Source organism: Phaenicophaeus curvirostris, chromosome Z (genome assembly GCF_032191515.1).
Source record: "Phaenicophaeus curvirostris isolate KB17595 chromosome Z, BPBGC_Pcur_1.0, whole genome shotgun sequence".
Classification (NCBI taxonomy): domain Eukaryota; kingdom Metazoa; phylum Chordata; class Aves; order Cuculiformes; family Cuculidae; genus Phaenicophaeus; species Phaenicophaeus curvirostris.
In genome coordinates this window covers 53101918-53121710 of record NC_091431.1, presented here as the reverse complement: position 1 = coordinate 53121710, position 19793 = coordinate 53101918, and the positions used below count along the sequence as shown (strand labels likewise).

The window sequence follows — 19793 nt, the reverse complement described above, 5'->3', positions numbered from 1 at the left end:
TAGAAAAAGTTTTATGAGGATGATCCAGAAAAGTTCCCAGTAAGCTTCTACCTCCTCTTAATCTGCACAGAAGGCAAAGGTCCATGACGTCTTGAACAGGTAACTTCAGTTAACTGCAGCAAAAGGCATGCTGGTAAACCTGTTTTAAAACAATAAAAATTTCATGGGGACAAAAGCTGTGACTGCGTGAGTATGTCTTAAAAGAGCATCTGTGAGGTCTGTCTGGTGGACTGTTATTACTGAGAGACCTTTTGAACGGAGGTGAACTTGAGGCAGGTTCTTGAAGGCACCTCCAAGAGCCCAATGAGTTGTTTATATCCATATTTGATGACCTAGATAAAGGACTTTGTATTTGTGAGGGAACATTTAATAGTGAAATTGATGGAAATTAATGCTGCCTAGCTAAGGCCCTTCTAAATTTTTATAGCTTCCCCACATTTTAGGCTCTCAAATTGGAAATCTTCAACACAATTTTCATATTGCTGATGAAAGCTCATAATCAATTTTAGTTTTCCTTTTGTTTTTCATAAATCTGATTTGCATATCAAGGACTTTTAAAAAAACCTCTAAGGTTTTTTGAAAGAAAAATGTCCCCACTACATGTCTTGTTTAGAAATGCTTAGAAGTCTGGAACGAGTTACCAGTCTTCCCCCCTCTTTGTGGATTATGTATGCAAATATTGTTCATGGAGAGAGTTTAATATAGTAAAGTATATGTATCAGCATCAGGTTTCATATTTGTTTTTATTTGTATCAGTTTCATATTAAGTCAAAAACTGAGTGGCTACAGCCAATCACTTCATTCAGGAGGATAGAGCTGTTTTGGCTCTAACTGAAACTCCTTTCCTAGCTCCTACGCTAAAACATGCAACTCTTGCTAAACCTTCTGTTCACTAGAGATGACATTATTTTAACTTGCAGTCTCACCCCAAGGAGCCTGAGCCCAACCCCAACAAGCCCCTGCAGTCCATGCAGTCCTCTGTTCGCTTTTCATTTTTGGAGGTAAGCGAGTGAACTTCCGTTGTTGATTTTTTCCTTCTGCATCCAAAACCTGACAACAACAAAAAAAAATTGCAAAGGGAAACTTGAAGAAAACTAAATATGTCTCTGTAATCTGAAATATGTTTTACTTGACCAGCTGTTGTTCTGAAGTTAAATATTCTATGGTAAAAAATACGGGATTATCCGTATTTTGAGACCCAGTACAGAGATCCAAGGTATTGATGCAGAATTCTGTGTTGCTTTGACTGTTTGCTTAGGAATGTTTCTGCTGTTGAAATGTTATAGTTTGCTTCCTGTCATCACACCCGTAACTGTACTCTGTTATGTAAAAAATTTAAGGTGAGTTCAGAAATGAGGGTGATTCATGAAACGCATTGTTATTTTTTGCCTACCTGAGAAGTAGTTTGCTTACTGATGCCAGATATGAGGAGAGTTGAGTATCAGAGATGCACATCCATTTAGAAGAATGTGAAGTCATGTATAGTACATTGGTGGGACTGTTTCTTTTTCAGGGCTAGGAGAATTTTAAGCCTTGTTCCTAGTACAGTAATGTTTTAAATGAGCCTTAAGCATCCCGGTACAACATACTTCTCACTCTTCTTTCTCTTACTCCCAAATTTATTCAGTAGAGTGTTTTTTTCGTACTTGTCAGAAAGACAGTTATTTTTATGAGATCAGAAAACTATGGATTGATCAAAAAATACTGTATAACACTTGTTATTATGGTAAAATCATCATAACAAATAATAATTGAAGGTTGTTTCCAATACAGAGGAATGGCTTTTTTTCTTCCTTATTTTTATTTTTAACGCAAAAAAATGAAACTGCAAGCCAGGGATCTCATAGGTGTGAGTTACTGAGGTCCCTCTCAGTAGTTTTTTAAATGAGTTACTAATGAGTTATTGATGCCTCATGGGTTTAAAAACCCTGTTAATTTTGATCAAAGGTCTCACTTGGTAATATGAGGATGAAAGACTCTTAGAGAGCTTCCACCTCGTTGAATGATATAATAAGGTGCAGTTGTGCTTGTTAGTACTACCTCTTGAATGCAGCATGGCAGAGGATAGAGTTGTGTGGATGAATTTAATCTACTTCAGCAGACTTTTAAAGTTAAAAAGAAACTATTATGCGAGAGGCCTATCCAGGCTTCATGTGACACTGAAAAAAGGAGCAATAACTTTGTGACTGGGTACATGTTTCTGAAATATTGTAATGGGATGAGAATCTCTCATTTGTTCATTTTTCAGTGCAATTTAAAGAAACATACTTTCTTTTCTCAGTGAAAACACTTTCATGTTGTTTGTTGACGTATTATCAGCAAAATCAACATATTCTGTGGAGTTTATCTAGTGGTAGGGAATGCTTGTAAAAGCTAACATTTTCTAATCATGTCTTCATTTTATACAGCCAAAACAAATGACTCTGTGGAGGAGAAAGTCCTCCTTTTCAAAATGTCAGGCTTTTTTTGAATCAATAAGCTATTTACAAAATTTTTAATTTTTGTAACCTGCTAAACTGTGTGTCCAGATAAGTGAATGTCCTGCCATGCAAAGTGTTCAATGGATACAGCCCTCAGTGTTTTTATGGTCTTTGGAAGCAGGACCCTCCAGGCTTTTCTTTCCCCTTGCTGGGAGCAGAGGCTCCCAACAATGCTGAGTCATCTGTGATGGAGGTCACTGAGACCAAACTCTTCTGATGAATTTTGAAGAAATGGACTTGAATTGATACTGCTTAATGTAAAATCTCCTCCCTGGATTTTGATGTAAAATGTCAACATTCCCAGGCATTTTTCTTGGACTGTTTTGTTGTAAAATGCATCTAAAGCTTTGCCAGAATGGTTGAGTTTTCCCTGGAATGGAAATTTTAAGAAGCTTGATTCATTCTCAGTCTTTGCTGTAGCTGTAGAGGACTGTTGGTGTGTTGAACAGCAAGTGTTTTAGTTATTAGTACCGTTCAAGCTTGACCTAGGCTAACAGGGAAGAACATATGTTTTGGTGTTCAGGATATACAAGTAATTAGCATTTCCTCTTCCGTTAGCTCAGAGTACTCCATATGTGGGAGGAGAGGAATTATTTTAGTGTGACTACTTCTACTCATATTCAGAAGTGTTAGCATCATGGGAGCCTTACCAGAGTGAATGGGTAGGATTTTCCTGTGGTATCATATCTTTAGAATGCTGGCTCATCTCCCTCGTGGCCTTTGACTTTGTGCAGCTGCTCCTTAGGCGACGTTTTTTTGTTGATATTCTGCTTACAGCAGTTGTTGCATACAGTAGTAGTCTAAGGGAACCTTTTGTCATTTAGATAATGAAGGTCGTTTTAAAACAAACATTGCAGTCCTGTGAATGGAAGTACCTGGTGGCAGAGCCTGGTGGTGCAATGTGAAGCTGCCTGTATTTTTCTGATACTGCTCAGACAGGATACGGCATGGAGGTTTTTCAAATTACAGGCAGCATTACAGGCAGTGAGGCAGACTTTTCCCATCAAATTTGTGTCTGCTGCATGGGTCATCTAAAAACTTAAAACTTTGAAGGGGGAAAGTATATACTATTTTAGTGCTAATTAATAATGAAACTGGCAGATTTGCAAGGAAAGAAAAGCAAAGATAACTTGAATAGTGGAGTACACCTAGCAAGAAATTTAAAGGTACTTATGCTTCTAACATAATTTCAGAGTGTGTTTATTTGCTTTGGATAATTTGGTGTCCTTTGTGATAGTATTGGAGAATGAAGTTCTTAAAGTATTGAAAGAAGACTAGAAGGAAACACTAAGTGTGAGAAGTTTTAGTAGCTTCAAATAAAAAAGATAAAGCAAGTAGAAATAATAAAATAAAAAAATGTAGAATAACATGCATTTGAGCTTACTTGGTGGAGATGGTGATTGTAAACAGAAGGAATTTTTTGCTCAACCTTTTGCTTTACTGATGCCACTGATACTGGACTGGGAAGAAAGCGTCTGTAAAACTCAAACATGTAATCATGACAGCAGTTCTGCTGTTGTCTACGTGGAATAGGGATCCCGTGAGAATTTGCATTTACCGCCTTTGAGTGCTGTAGTTCATAACCAGTATATCCTGGTTGGTGTTTTGGCTCTGCTTGAGTTGTGTACAACATGTTGCTTTAGTTAGTTCTTTCCTGCCTTTGGACATTTACAGAAATGTAAAGAAATTTAATGCTTGTAGGCAGGATTGGAAAGAAGTCTTTCATACAGAAAGCTAATTTGAACTTCTGATCATCCGCATTCTTAGGCAGGGTTTTGGTGATATAAAGATCCTAGTTTCTCAAAAGAACTCAGGATTGTGGTGAAGTTTCCAGAAAGCCTTGACTGAAGAGTGTGAGGATTGCATGAATTCCTGGTATTGTGCAGACAGACACAAGTGTTGCTAACCTTCTCACCCTGGTGAGTGGATCAGAAGGATTCACTCTGAAGCCTCAGAAAAGAAGGAGATGAGTAAAAAAAGTCCATGTTTATAGTCGTACTTTTTTATCGTTTTAAATTTTTTTTATAGACTATCCTATTTTTTAATGAAAATCCAGTTCAGTATTGAAAACTTAGTCAGCAGGAAGGTAAATGAGGATTATTAACTACATCTTTGATAGTATTGTCTGTTCTCTTGGAGGCTTGTGAAGGTTCCATGTTAAACAGTATGTTTTACATGGGGTCATGTTGTCAGTTGATTACATGTGTTACCAAAAGCAGCAATTAGAAGTATAGCTAGCACTGAATTGAAAGAAAATAAATATTTTAGTGCCACGGATAGCTTGGAGATTTTTAGCCACTTGCTGGTTTTTCTATGTGGATATAGCCAAAAAATGTTGACATTCACATTTTCATTAAATGTAACCGAATATGTAATATGAATGAGGAACCAATACAAGCCCAAGGAATAATTAATACCATATATTTTTATTTTATAAAAATTCAAAATTAACTGTATAATTTTACCTGAAATTGTTTAAGTGGTTTAAATTCATATACCAAATTGTTGAATACAGACATAGAAATCTAGTTGGTGTCTAGTTGTTGGTGTTTGCTCCCTCTGCCTGCTTCTTGTCTCTTACCTTTCCCTCAACATTCCTGTGTCCCTGAATCTGATAAAGACAGCTTAAAATAGGTACTTTCTACAACTGTATTAGTCTGTTTCATGAAACCCTCTGTGAAATGGAAGGATCTGGTAGAAAAATAAGCAGGATAATTTCTAGTAATTCTTTATTGCTGTTCTGAAAGTAGGCATGCTTAAAGAGCTTCTAAGTGTTTTGTATCTTTCTGTGATGGTGTGTGCACATGTGAGCATGTGCACCCATTTGAAAAATGTAGTGGACAGTGAGAATTTAGGTTGCTGTTTAGCGTTTACATTACAAGAGGCAATAGCATTGTTTTTAAACTTAATACTCCTGTGTTTCGGTGGGGAGGAAAGTTGTGTGGTTGTTCTTCACTTATTTTTTGTGGTGTGAGATGGCTGGGCTGGGCCACATAGGGCAGCTGCGGTGCTGAATGACAAAATAGCTTCTGTGGACTTGAACAGCCTAACCAGTCTTGCTCTTGCCCCTGTCACTGCAGCTGTGCTCTGACGCTTGTGTGTTAGCTCTTGTGATAGCGTGGCTGCACCCCAAGTTGAATCTGTACTGCAGGTGAGAACAGGCCTGCCTTAGGAGAGGAGTGGGGAGGGAGAAAGGGGGCAGTTTTTGGTGCCATAGGTGGCAGTGGCAAAGTGTGCCTGTGTTGGCGCTCCACTGATGTGAGAGCACCTCCTTGGACAGCGCTGTGCTGGAGCTCCAAAATCCACCTGCTCAGACCTGAGCAACAGCCAAGGTGACAGCTGTTGTACATACTGGTTACTGATTAAATCTGGTGTAGGCATTTAGTCTAGGTAGACCAGACATTGAATACGGCAGAAGAGGAAGTTATTAGTATTTGCTCGGTGATGAGAAGGTACTCATGCGAATGCATGATGTAGTCCTCTCAAGGAAGAGCAAAATTCTTCTAGACGAGTTAGCAATTAAATTTGGACTTTTCTGGTCTTGGAGTCTTTCCTTTTCTTCCAGGTAATCTACTGTAGAACTGCTACGTTTTGGATCTTAAGGTTTTAAAAGACACAGGTGTGTATGTGAGAGGATACCTCCTTTCTCTGTGTCTCGGTACTACAGCTGCCTTACCCAGGGATGATGAAGTAGACATTTTTTCCTTTTAAAATTTATTCCACCTTTGCTTTCTGAGATGAGTAGAAAGTACGTTGACCTTGAGGTTATGCTGAAAAATGAAGTTGTTGATTTGCTACCCAGAAACAGGAAGGTCATGACAAGGGCTGACGTGAATGCAGTAAAGAATTGCTTGGCTCCATTTCTCTACTAAACTATTCATTTTTGTTTAAAATGAGGAAAATCTGCTGTTTCATCTCTCAGAATAACATGATTAGCATTCATGAACACCTACCATAAAGCACGAGCTCCTCAAGGTGAAATAAATTAGTCTTTGGCTTTCTCCTCCAAAAGTAGTTTACTCCAAAGTTGTTGTTTATGTCCTTGCTGTTCTTTTAACTCTGTCTGGGAGCTTTTATTGAACCAGAGATAACACATCTTCCTCCTCTGTTTCCCATATTCTCCTGTATTAAGAACTGTGGCAGGTCAAAGGGAGAAGTGTTTCCATTGGGAATTCAGAAAATGGAAAAAGGGAAACAACTTCATGTGTGTGTAATTGTGGCATAGACTCAGCAGAGGACAAGATTTAGTTTCTTTTTTTGCTTGTGAATCATCAGTATTTTATTGAGTGTCAGTCAGTTATATATGTTTGAGTCTGTTAGTTTCTTAATGGGGCTGCACAGGTGTAAATGAGGCTCCAGTTGAGAACTGCAGGAGCTGCACGGCTGTAATCTGTGAGCATGTGTCCCCTGGTGCACAGTTACTGTTGGTTTGCCACCCAAGATGGGTTTGGGTGTGTGAATTGCTGATCCCATGTGGGTTTTTTTGGCTGGCGCTAAAGAAAGTGCAGATTTTCTAAGCACACACAGATGTGGAATTGGAGAGGCCAGGCAAGGCCTGTGCTGCAGTGATATTTTGTGCAGCTTCTGGAGTAGCATAAGAGTAAAACTTAATTTGGTGATATCATGAAGATTTGGTTTTAAGTACATTTTTTAAAAACTCCCAGGAGAAAACTGCATTCATGTATATGTCTATGAAAACTTATGTGGAATATGGCAATTTGGTTTGTGGCTTGTGCTACTTGATGTTGTTCAGAAGAAATATTTATTTATATGTATTTTTAGATCAAGGAAAGCAAGAACAGCAAGCAGTCCCTTCTTCCTAAAGCATATTCCATGTGGGAAGGACGGATAACAGAATTTGAGAGAACTTACCAGAAATATAGTTCTTTGCTGTACTTCCATGTTTTTCTTATTTTTTTTCTTTTTTTTTTTTTTTTTGCTTCCCCCCTTCACCCCCCCCAACCCCGTGCCTATGTGAGGTTGTAAGGTGCATCTTAGGAAATCAAGGAAAGTTCTTGTGACAGCTGTTTTCTGTGGCAGTATAAAAGATGGGAGAGAGCTCATCTGAATGACTTCAAATGCCAATTTGTTGATCTCCTTTCCCTGAACTCACACAAAATCATCTGAAAGCAGTTGTGTGCTAGTTTTATTAAATTTTTTGGCCTTTTGGGTTGTGTTCTTTGATGTACTGTTGAATGTTAAATTTTGACAGTAGCAGGTTAGGCTTTCTGAGCATTTTGAGAAGGTAATATGAATTTGAGTTTGTAAATTACAGTGATTATAGGGTGGTGCTGTAACACGGGAGCACTGGGTCTGGAGAGAGAAGAGAGGAGAGAGTTTTCATTTATATACAAAATATTGGTTGAAAAAAATGTCTTTAACGTCTCTGAAAGCTGCACACTCATAGGAATGACCTGAATGGGGATTCCTTGAACTACTTTACTACTTTCTGAAGTAGTGTTTCTTTCTAGACTTGTTTTCCACTGAGATGTAGCCTCATAATGTTAGCTTTTACTGTAATTTGATGTGCTTTTCAGACTACTTAGTTTTGAAGTCTAAAATGTGTGTTAACTGGCTAATCCATGAGCAATTTGTTGTACAGCTCCTAAAGACAAATGACCTGGTATAACCCCCTTTTTAAAACAAAACCTGGCATTACTTTCTGTGCAGATTGTTGTTTACCTTTGAGTCAAATTGTTGTTTCTCTTAACTGTTACACGCTTCTAATCACATCCCCTGTGACTTGTTTGAAAGGTGAAAGTAAAATGAAAGCAAGATGAGTTTGGGGTTTGGGTTTTTTTGTGCTGTTTCCCCCACCCTCCCATTTTCAGTTTGAAAAAAAGTGGAACTTTATAATATTTACAAAAAATATTCCATACCTAAATTAGAAATTGGAGAAAAGGAGAGAGGACAGTGTGGAGCTCTGCTTGGGGCCATGTAGAGACTAGGTGAGTTGAGTACTCCATGCGTAGTGTTAACAAATTACTCCAAGCCAAGGAAATGATTAAAATTTGAATGACTGATCCGCATTGTATATGTGAAAATAGTGCTAGAAAAGTCTTGAAATGTACCTGCGAAAGGACAGTCTAGTCTCTTCACAGCTGTCATACCGCAGTTTCATGAACATGCAAATTACCTGCTAACAGCAATCATTAGTCACTGTAGTGTCTGTTCCTGTTGACCTAGAGGCTTTGCTTGTCAGATGGTGACATATCTATTAGTAATGACTGTGTCCTGAGGCTCAGTTGTCTCAACTGCACGTAAAATTCAGATTTCTGTAGTGCGGCTTCATAATTGTACTCATCTGACTTAATAGGAAAGCATTTAAAAAGTCTTGAACTCATAGTGCATTTAGTGTCCAAAATATGGCTGCTGTCTGTAGTTTGTTGCTAGTCAATTCTTGCAGATATAGAGAAACTGCTATGTTAGCCTGCCAGTTGTCTTTTTCTTGTCTTTGGAAGTTTGTTCTGGTAGCAGAAGCTCACTTCCTCCAGAAGTGTTTCCTGATGTAATTCCCCTCTTATTACCCCAAGTTCAGAAATTCTCCTGTCTTTGTATAGAACAGTGACCAAGTTCAGCTAGTCCTTGTATGAGTTCCCAATCCTGCAGCTAAATTCTTGAGGTGGAAATTCTCTACTTTGCTCTGTGCCAACACTGCAGCATTATGTGGTATCTGCATTGTTCTGTTGCACCTTGATAAGAAAAGATGCAGAACAGAAACTAGCACTGCACACACATCAGGCTTTCCTACGATATACAATTCCACCTGAAGAAATGCTTTGAGATTCTTGATACTTAAATGAGGAATGCAGAAAAAGGTGTGTTTTGGAAAGGCACTGCTTGTCCCTACAGTGGTCTTTTTCTGAGTGCTTCATTATTTCTGTTGTACAGAGTACAACTTGTTTCCACTGGTATGCAGGCTGAATTGTTTTGCAATGAAAGTTGATCATCCCTTAGGGAAAGCATCTTGCTTTGGTATTAGCTTATTCTTGAATACTATTAAAGTGATAATTTCACAGCTGGAAATCTAAAAAGTCTTTAAAAATCAGGGTTTTGGAAATGAAGTGGTAAATAGGAATGAAGAAGCCTGTGACCCAGTCCCTCTAGAAGTAGAAATCTTCTTTGTCCTTTTGTTTTTCAGATACCTCGTTGCTTGCCTCTAATCATTTCAGAAGTTGTAGATTTCTAGAGGCAGTGCCTTGCAGCTGTAGAAGACTGAAGAATGTCACCAAACTGCTATGTTTGAGACTTAGCAACCCTTTCCCTGATGTCAGTTTCAGCTAGTTTATCATCTTGATCCATGAGATGTACCGGTGGTTAGGACAGGGATGGCTAGTGTTTCTGATCCAAAGAGCAATTTAGTCTCTTGACTTTAAACAGAAGAGCAGTTCCCTTGCATATTGTGAGGGCACGACAGCTTGTGGCATGATTTGGACACAAACTGATCCACTTTCTCAGTGACTCCATCGTTTGCTATGAGATGAGATGTAACTGGCCTGTTCTAAATGCACAGCATGGTCCAAGAGCCTGTGTAGTGAACGTAGCCCTAAGCAGCTCTGAGGAATGGATTCCACCTACTACTGACCCACCCGTTTTCTTAGCAGACCTTGAAGCTAATCCAGGGTTAGAGCATAGTGCTGGGAAGCAGGAGGTATTGAGGAGCCTGATGTTAAAGTGACAGCAACTCAAATCTGTTATTGTCTCACATCTCCTAGTAACTTTGCTTTCAAATGGGTGTATTTGTCAACGTGTTGTGTTGTGTGACAACAGTGTCACTGTTCTGGGTTGTGATGTCTGACTTGATGAGCAGTATGACTTTGTGAGCTAGTCCTAGAACATTCAGGTGCTCCTGTCTACTGGGCACTCCACAGCACACTGGCTGTTAGCTTTCTAGACTGTGAGAGGGAATGACCCAAGCCTGCAAAATTATTTCCTACCAGTAAGAAAGCTGCAGTCATAGAGCAGAAGTGTGGCTTCTTCTCTCTTTATGCCAGTAGTAATGGAAGCTGCTTTTTCTGCTCTTTGGGACCTGCTGTTAGGAAAAATCAGCAAGGCCTTCTTTGGGCTAGAAAAGAGAAGAGGGTTTGTGGTTAACGGCTTGAACACAGTAGTACTTAAGTAGAGCAGTATGGGAGCTTGGAGCCTCAGGGCTACCTGGTAAGTGTGGCTTACAGCCAAAACATGTTCCTTGAAGGCAGAGAAGGGAGATTGCTCGAAGAGGAGTTCTTGGGTTGGAGGTAACATGAATGCTGCTTGTACAGGAGGAAGAATTTGCAATTTGATGGAGAATTAAACAGTGACCAGAAGTGGGCCTAAAGCACAGCAAAAGGTTTGTAGATTATTTATCTGTGGGACCTCAGATTACAACTGTAGCAGCCTGGAAGTTCTTAAAATATATTTTAGACGTTGTAGTCTGGTTGTTGTTGTTCTGTTGGCAAGTACACTGGAAAACATGCTGGTGAGTTTGGGAAGGTGGTTAATGCTCTGTGACCTCCCATGGTAATAAAATCTGGAAATTTACCTAAAAATCGTTGTAGTACATGGGAGGAGGGGATTATGACAAGTTCTTGTATAGATACATATCAACTTACGGTTGGACTCGGTGATCCGGTGGGTCTCTTCCAACCTGGTTATTCTGTGATTCTGTGAACTGAAGCCAGCTCTTTCAATATGAGCAATCTGATATGTTCCTTCTTCACCTCCATACTGCAGTTTCTTTGCCAGGAGAACATTTTGGCTCTCCATGTGCCGTCTGCCACTGGACTGATGCACACTTCTACATATTCATAAGAGAAGATATCAAGTGTAGATGTTGAGGAAGAGCAGGATGGAGAATAGGATATACCTTTGGTGGAATATGTTGGGGTAATTATTTGTCAATATTAAATGTGGCAGGCCATGTCCAGATATGACTGGAGATAGTAAAAGGAGAGGCTTATCAAAAGTTGAAAGCATTTTGAGATTGTTTTTTGTTATTGCTGACATGCAAAGAATGTATGTTTGAAGTGACAGATGTTTTAAACTAACGTCCTCTGCAGTTACATTAATGGAATTATCAGGTTTTCTGATATCAGTGAAATTACAGCTCTTAGACAGTGGCTTGAACTGCTCTTTGGAACCTGAGCAATTCACTCCCTTATTTCCACTATTACTGATAGTTTTCTGTGATGGTGGAGATAAGACAGCTAGCACAGGTTGTGTTGATCCTGCATGCCTTTGTTTTACATAGTTTTGACAGTGTTTTGGTGACACTGGTGGTGCTGATTTTAGTTTGTCTGCTACAGAACAACGATGCACATTCTTGCTTCTGCATAGCTAAAACTAAAGTGTGTCTGCCTGTCTGGGGGTGGAAGGTGGAAGTCTCTGACTTGCCATGTCATCATTCTTGATTCTTGTCATTGTCCCCGGTGTGTGTGTGAGAGTGATTTAAGACTGTTTCTTAACTCGTCTGAGTCTTCTGTTTGCGTGGTCTTTGTCTGCAGGGAGAAGGGAATTGTAGAATTCATTCAGTACTTCTGAATCCATAGAGTGGTCAGCCTGAAGATGATCTCCCTGCTATTGTCAGCCTTTTTTAGTATCTGAATATTTAATGTAAATATTTCTGGAATTACATTCACTGCACTCCCACAAAGCATAGGGCTTTTTTATCTTTGCTTTACAGGTGGAGAACTGGAGCACAAACGGAGGTTAAATGACTTAGACCCTGAGGCATCTTAGCCATGAGATCATTTTTAGTATTTTGGCCTTCATTTTGAGGGTTTTCTCTCATGCTTTGTCAAGCGTAACCAATTAAAATAAGCTTTAGTGCTGTCACACTTTTAGATGCTTAGTTTCCATTCTGTTTCTGTGAAATTACCTTCTTTCTATGCAGTTAATTCTGCGGCTCCCTGTGATTTGGCAGCAGAGGGGGCGCTGCTACTACTGCATGTAGTATGGTTCGGAATATTCAGCAGCAGCACCATCAGAGGAACAGGGTAGTTGACTGTTCAGAAAACCCCATGGCCATGCTAGTGTGCTGAGTGAGCTGAGTGTAATGAGGTTTATTCAGAAATTGAGATATAAACTGTGGGATATGTGCTGGAAGAGAAGTATTATTTTTTATTTGGCCTTTTGAGTAGGAGAGCAGTTAGGATGTGTAAAGAGATTTAAGGATGTTACCAACTTGCAGTGCTGTGTGCTCAGCTCATTGTTCGAAATAACAAGGGTAGTGTTAATGGTCAGTCCACATAACATTCTTTTAAACATAATGTTAAACCTTTTAACTTCATATGTCCCCGACTTACAGTTTGACCACTTGCACTGCATAGGGTGCTCCATTTCACATTGTTCTGCTGACGACAGATCCATCGCACAGATCAGCTGAAGCATGAAGCCAGGTGAATGCAGGGAAAAGCTCACGAAATGGTGTTACTTGGGTAGATATACTGCAAAGCTCTGAATTCTTAGCACCTGATTTTTATTTCACTGTGATTTAAATTAGGATTTGAAATTAAATTGTGTGTTTAAAATATCTGAAGTACATACAGTACTTGCCAGTGCTGAGGAGGAACGTTTGATTTCCTTGCTCTGACAGAGACCTGTAATGGATCTGTAGTCAACAGTCTTGTGCTAATTGGGTGATTCATTTAAGATGTTCAGTGTGTATTACAGCTGATGAAGTTTTCTGTTGCACCGAAGACAGCATTTATGCTGAATAACTGCTTTTAAATTCAGTATTACCGGAACTGATCTATTTAGACTTGGATTGACATACTGGGTGTTTCACTGTACCGACCTCTGTTAGACTTACCTCCCTCTCAAAAAAGTGTTATAAAAATGAGGAAAGTTACAACTCATGATGACAGCTTTCTCAGACCTGTCAGGGCTGAATGCCATCGAACAGGAATTGCGCTTGATTTCCTTCCCTAGTTCATTTGACTTCTGCATAGAGAGTTGCTTAACTCTATTCCTCTGCTTGGTGAGTTACAGAAATGGGGTGGCCTGGGGCAGAGCTGAGCACAAGGAAATGGCTCTGTAGAAGAAGGAGTATTCCTCTTGTAGGAGTAAGTTGTTTGGAGTTCTTCAAACCAGAATGCTGTGATGGCACTAGAAACTATTACACCTAACTACCCTTCTGTCTGAAGGCAGTAGGTTTTGGATTTTCTTTTCCATATGTCAGAAAATTATTAAAGGAAAACAGAGCTGCAGAAAATGTACAAATACTGAACAGTCTTTTTTTACAGCTGTATTTCAAACTCTATTTTTAACAATGTTTCCCTTAGTAAAAGAAATTGGTTATGAATATTTTCATCTTAAAAAGATAGAAGAGAGATGATATGCTATATGTAATATTTATACAGTCTCTTGGAACTAATTGGGTTTAAACTTCAAATAACACATTTTTAAGTTTACAGTTTAAAACCCCAAAAGTTTAAATCTTCTATTTTCTTTTAATTACTACGTTTGAACTAAGAGGTTTTTTATTCATAAAATATGGCTTATGCAGCTGCGATGCAGAATGTATAACAATAGCAGAATGTATAACAATAGCTAAGTGCATACTGTTTTAGAAAAGCAGTGTTATCCACATTTTCTTAAGAAATTATTTATGAATTTCACCTTGATCCATAAAGATAATATGATTTGCTATATATGCTATGGCTGTTAATTTTAAAAGATGCATATGGCTGGATGTGTGAGGTCAGGAGAAGGTGCTGTGGGTAGCTAAGGCCCGGCGGTCGGAAGATCTCGCGATGTACGGAAAGGTAGGACCCCCTCCCGGGTAGCCAATTGCGTATTAGTTCATGATGTAAGCAGACGGAAGTGACGTCGTAAGCCCAGGCTATATAAGGCTGTGTTACGTATCAATAAACACCATTTGCCGTCCACCACATTGGTGTCTGTGAGCTTATGGACCGAGTGACCTGGGTTTGGTCACCGTGTCGTTCCTGAACCAGGTCGCCACGCCTCCGGAGGCAACGCCCCCCGAAGGCAACAAGGTGCAAGTATTTAAAGTGTCTGAGCCAGTGCAATGAAGCAAATCACTTAAGTCTATGACTGCTTCACATCAGTGGCCCGAACCATGGAAATTTTACTACAGTTCTGCATATTTGTTGGACAACACATCTACCTTCGCATTTATACCGGTGGTACTGCAGCCACAGAAATGGTTAATTATTGGTTTAAAAACATGGTGTGATCCTCTTAGGATGCTGGTAAGTGCTGACAAAAAGACGCTTGAAAAACATGGCTGGATAGATTAATACTGGCTATGTATTTCCCACCCACCTCTGTCTCACCCTCTCCCCATGGTTTTTGATAATGAAGTTAAGGTCCAAGCACCCCAGCGTCCAGAAAATCACAGAATCACAGAATAACCAGGTTGGAAGAGACCCACCGGATCACCGAGTCCAACCGTTCCTACCAAACACTAAACCATATCCCTCAGCACCTCGTCCACCCGTGCCTTAAACACCTCCAGGGAAGGTGACTCAACCACCTCCCTGGGCAGCCTGTGCCAGTGCCCAATGACCCTTTCTGTAAAGAATTTTTTCCTAACGTCTAGCCTAAACCTCCCCTGTCGGAGCTTGAGGCCATTCCCTCTTGTCCTGTCCCCTGTCACTTGGGAGAAGAGGCCAGCACCCTCCTCTCTACAACGTCCTTTCAGGTAGTTGTAGAGAGCAATGAGGTCACCCCTCAGCCTCCTCTTCTCCAGGCTAAACAACCCCAGCTCTCTCAGCCGCTCCTCATAAGGCCTGTTCTCCAGCCCTTTCACCAGCTTTGTTGCTCAATGATGACATTTATATCAGATGTTGTCTGTTTTCTCTCCCTCTCTGGACTTGCTTACTACATAAGCTTGCACTTCTAAACTGTAGTAATTCTTTCTCTAGTTGCCAAGGTAAATGTAAATTCAGTTATAAAAATGGGAAATAACTCTTCTATACTGTCTATTTGCCAAATAGACAGAAGGAGGCGCTGATCTCTGGGTTCAGAGCAAAGAGCACAGTTGTTAGCCTGGTTGGCTCACTCCCCTACAGGTCACAAAATGTTGTGTTAAAAATCATGTTGTCTGATGTGAATTTCAGTACTTGGTGAAGATGGCTACACAATATATTTAATTTCCAATTAATATTGTGCATCCGTTTAGAGCCTGTCAGAAATGGGAAGAGCTGCTAGGACCATTACTTTTACTAAATGTGCTTGTATTAAACAAACTATAATAAACCAGAGCAGTGGGAGATTAATTTGAATTTTGCATATTACTTTGGAACTATTTAGAGCACTAGTGTTTACATGTATTTATAAACAGCTTTGGCAGATATACTTTGTACCTGCACAAAATACTTATCTGTTTTCTGTGATTTCTTCTAGTTACTTTTACAGTGTACATACCACAGTGAAAATTGTGTGGTATCAGCGAAGGAAGGTAACAACCATCAATAGCAACCACTAGAGGGAGCAAGATTTCAATTATTGCAATAAATAGTAATACAAAAGTAATTAGTACATTTTAAGGATTAAATAGACTGATAAGATCGGTAGTTTGACTGCCTATATAAAATAGGCTGTAGAACCTTGTCTGCTATTTTTTATGTCCTCTAACTCTTGCTTAACATGTAATTATTTTTTTAGGCAGAAAGTCGTATAACATGTAAAATACACAGTGATGGGAAATCCACTGTGTTACAGTGGGTAAGATTATATAATTTAAACCTGCTTTTTCATCTGGCTTGTGCAGTTTGAGCCTCTAACTCTGCTCTTGTGTGAAGAAGCAGCATGAAGTTCACTATTCTTACAACCTTTCTCCCAGAAATCTCTTCCTGCTGGGAATACTTGTATTAAACAACCAAGGTACTGTACTCATTTAGCCTTGGCTAAACAGAATAAAGTTAAGCTTTTCAAGCTGCACAGTGTAGTTCAGACTTCATTGTAATTTTTTTCTTGGGCCCCACCTGATTTTTCTGTAGCCCTTTGGAAATGCCACAACTAACTGTACTTGAGCCACTCACTGCAATTTAGCTAGTTCCTCTTTTATGCTTTGGGTAATAATTATCTGACTAAAAAAAGCTCAGCTAAACCAAAACAAAGTCCTCTTAACCTATCTATAAACTCAGTTCTAATCTTACATCCTTCCAAGACATTTATGGAATGAGAAACATTTCTGGGTTGCTAAAACATGTGATTACATGCTCTTCCATTCACATGACAATAGAAAAGATACATCAAGGGAAATTTTTTTTCTTTCATGGCTAACTAGTTTACCCCCTTTTCTGAGTATGAAGCCCATGCTTATAGGATCTTACTTGTCTTGCCGTTGTTAAGGGTCTCTTGCTGGTGAACTGCACTTAGTGCCCGTGTTGCTATAAAACTGGTAAGACTTGAGCATTCTGTAATGCTTTTTAGTATTGCATCCAGAAGGTTTTCATATATGCTTTGAAAAATACCAGTGTGTATTTATGATGTTATCAGTTTGAAGAAGGTAGGTTAGGTAACTTCTGCACTGGAATACTATGTGCAAAGTATCAGTTTGATATTGATATTGCAGTTAGGTTTTAAAGATAGACTGATCAACTTCTTAAATATTTCAGAGTGATAATTAAAATCAGTAATGAATGTTATATAATTAAAATGATGTTGAGGAGGAGTTTTTATTGCTGTTAATTACTGAAAGTAAATGTGGACATTTTAAAATCTTTTTTGCTTATATGTTAAGTGAGACTCTTCTAAGGATGCCTTTTATAAGTTTGCTTTTGGAAATATAATTTTCTTCAAAGGATGAGTATATTTGTCACATTTTTGGACTTGGGTGGTGTTTTTATCTTTGAGTGAATATGAAATGGAAAACTTACTGATACTTAACACTTGTTCTGTTTTGTGCTACATTATGTAATGCTTTGTGATAAATAAAACTCATCATCCAAGTTACATAGTAAATCATCTTTTAAGTGATGAAGTCAGTGGCTTGTTGTTTTACGAGTGACACTATAGTTGAAAACTGGAGTAACAGGAGCTGTGAAAGGATGTGCCTGCAGGTTCTTAACACTTATCTTATTTTTGACAATTGCAGGGTTCAGTGTTTTTCATTGGATACAATGGGAGAGTTACAGTTGCTGAACATATCGGTAACATTTTGTTGCTCAGAAATATATCTAATTGTCAAGCATCCATTTATCAGCACATCATAGATCTATTCCTAGTAATTTGGGATTTAGAGATTTTGGAATACTGTATCATTTTGTATTGTTCTTATTTTTTGACCAGTTCTACATTTCAGAGGTAAGCAAACTGTGCTGACTTAAAAAACAAGACAAAAATCTGACTGTTGTGCTTGTGTTTGTGGAGGATAAGCAGCACTATCAGTATTGATAGTGAGAGAGGCTCCAATTTAAGGGTTAGCCACTGCCAAAGAAGTGGTCCTGCTGCTCCTGCCCCTCTGCCAGGCCATCCACTCCATCTGCTTCTGTTGTACTGAGTCTAGTCAGTACAAGTACCTGATTCAGCTCACTACAGTAGGAGAGAAGGTGGTCCATTAGCAGCCGTGTAGTACTTAATTAGCTAGCAAAACCTCACTCTCTGTTTACATGTTTGCTCTGAAATCAGGCATGTCTGTGACATGGAAAGTAACAAACTGCTGGCACTGTTTTGGAACTTACGTTGCTTATTGATGGACATTGCAAGTCTTCACCATCATTTACATGTTGTGCTTTTAAGGATAAGGCCTGTTTCCCTTTATGAAGTATATTAATAAATATAAGGTTATTGTGAGACTATGCTGGACTTCCCACAACTCCTTCCTGTATTGCCTCAATATGCCTGTGTTCACCAAGCACTTCGGAAAAATAGTTACTCAAGTCCCTTTGCTTTCTTGCCTGTGTTAGAAACAGCCTGACTGGGTAGCATGGCTGTGTACACACCTAATTGTGCACAGAAAGCCAAGGTGAAGCTATTTTTGAATCCACAGATCATGTAACTCACGGGGCTATTGCTTGTGAGTAGTATGTGCTGGGTCCAGAGGTGGAATTGCAAGGTGTTTCACTACGACAAGCCACAGTTTGAAGTGAATGATGTTCAGCATTGAATGTAAAATGACACCTCTGATCCCCTCTGCTGCTATATAAATGGATAGAAGCTCTTACCTAGAATGTCTTAATTACTTTCTGCTTTTACAAGAATCCAACTTGTCACATCATGAAACTTATATTACAGTAGCCATGTCTGTCATGGCTTTTAGTATAATCATCTCATTGGTTGTACATAGAAGAATTAAACTTCTTTTCCGTTAGAATTTATCTTTTTGCAAGTGGAGATAATATTTTTTTTCAGGTGAGTCTTCACCCACAGTATGGCAGATTAGCCTTACTTCATTTTTTAAAAGTTTTTTAGGGTGTGTTACAGAATTGGATGCTTCACATTGTTGTTGATAAAGTGGTAGAGATTTTCACAAAGAAATTGTGAGTTGAATTGCAGCCTGGTCTTGCAAGAGAAAAGATCGCTAATTTTTGGCCTTAATTTGAAATAAGTTATGGTATACATGTTCCATGGTCACTCAGACATGATGCACTTGGCTGAGTTAAGGCAACTGAACTGCTTTTGGTACTTGGAGAGGGAGGCCTTTTACTGCCTCTTAGGAAGGGTGAGAAGAGGAAAGAACTTGCAGGGCGATAAGGACACATGGCACTTTTCCTGTGCTGTTTGCATCATCAGATAGGTAAAATTTCATGTTTATATGCAGTTCTTTCTCCAGACATGCTGATTATAGACAAAAACCTTGTGTACTTAGCAGACAACATGAGGTAGTGAAGTATGTGGAAGAGGAGATGTTTCTCAGTACTCAAGTAGTGAGATTTGGGAATTTCCTTTTTAAGAAGTTTTCAGAAAGGAGGTTTGCTAGCCATGCTTGCCTTTACATGAACTTTTTAAATTTCACACTTGGTGTGGGCAAGCATGCCTCTAAGTGAAGGGAAATGGATGAGAGGTGTTCTGTTACTGGCTACAGTAGGTGTGGATAGTACCATACTAATGAAGGGGTAGAAAAAGAGCAGGCATGCAGGCTGTCTGACAAGTGCCCTCCTGCTGAGCCCTTCTGAGGGGCACTGGTAGGTTTGGCTGAGTACCAATTTCTGCAGCCATTTCAGCCTTACTCATACAAAAAAATCTGACCTGAGACTTAGATGAGGGTGTTTTCTCTTCTCATATGAAACTGGTCTCTTCTAAAATGAAGACATCTTTAGGAAAGTGTTAGATTATTGTTTTGTGTTTGATAACTGTTAAACAAAATTGCTCATAGTGGAATGCCAGCAAATGGTGTCTGCTGAGGAGGACAGAAGGGAAGAA

The 19793-nt window shown here is 39.2% G+C and overlaps 1 protein-coding gene across 7 annotated transcripts in view; it reads left to right on the top strand.

Moving 5' to 3' along the window:
- Nucleotides 1-19793, top strand: part of MAST4 (microtubule associated serine/threonine kinase family member 4) — a 269856-nt gene that overhangs the window by 146449 nt on the left and 103614 nt on the right. For 3 of the 7 annotated variants that reach the window (XM_069880706.1, XM_069880705.1, XM_069880704.1), the window contains exon 2: nucleotides 921-1001. The exons of the other annotated variants lie outside the window; for them this stretch is intronic. In XM_069880706.1, the coding sequence (XP_069736807.1) occupies nucleotides 921-1001 (81 nt within the window). The remainder of the gene's footprint in view (nucleotides 1-920; nucleotides 1002-19793) is intronic. 7 annotated transcript variants of the gene reach the window in all.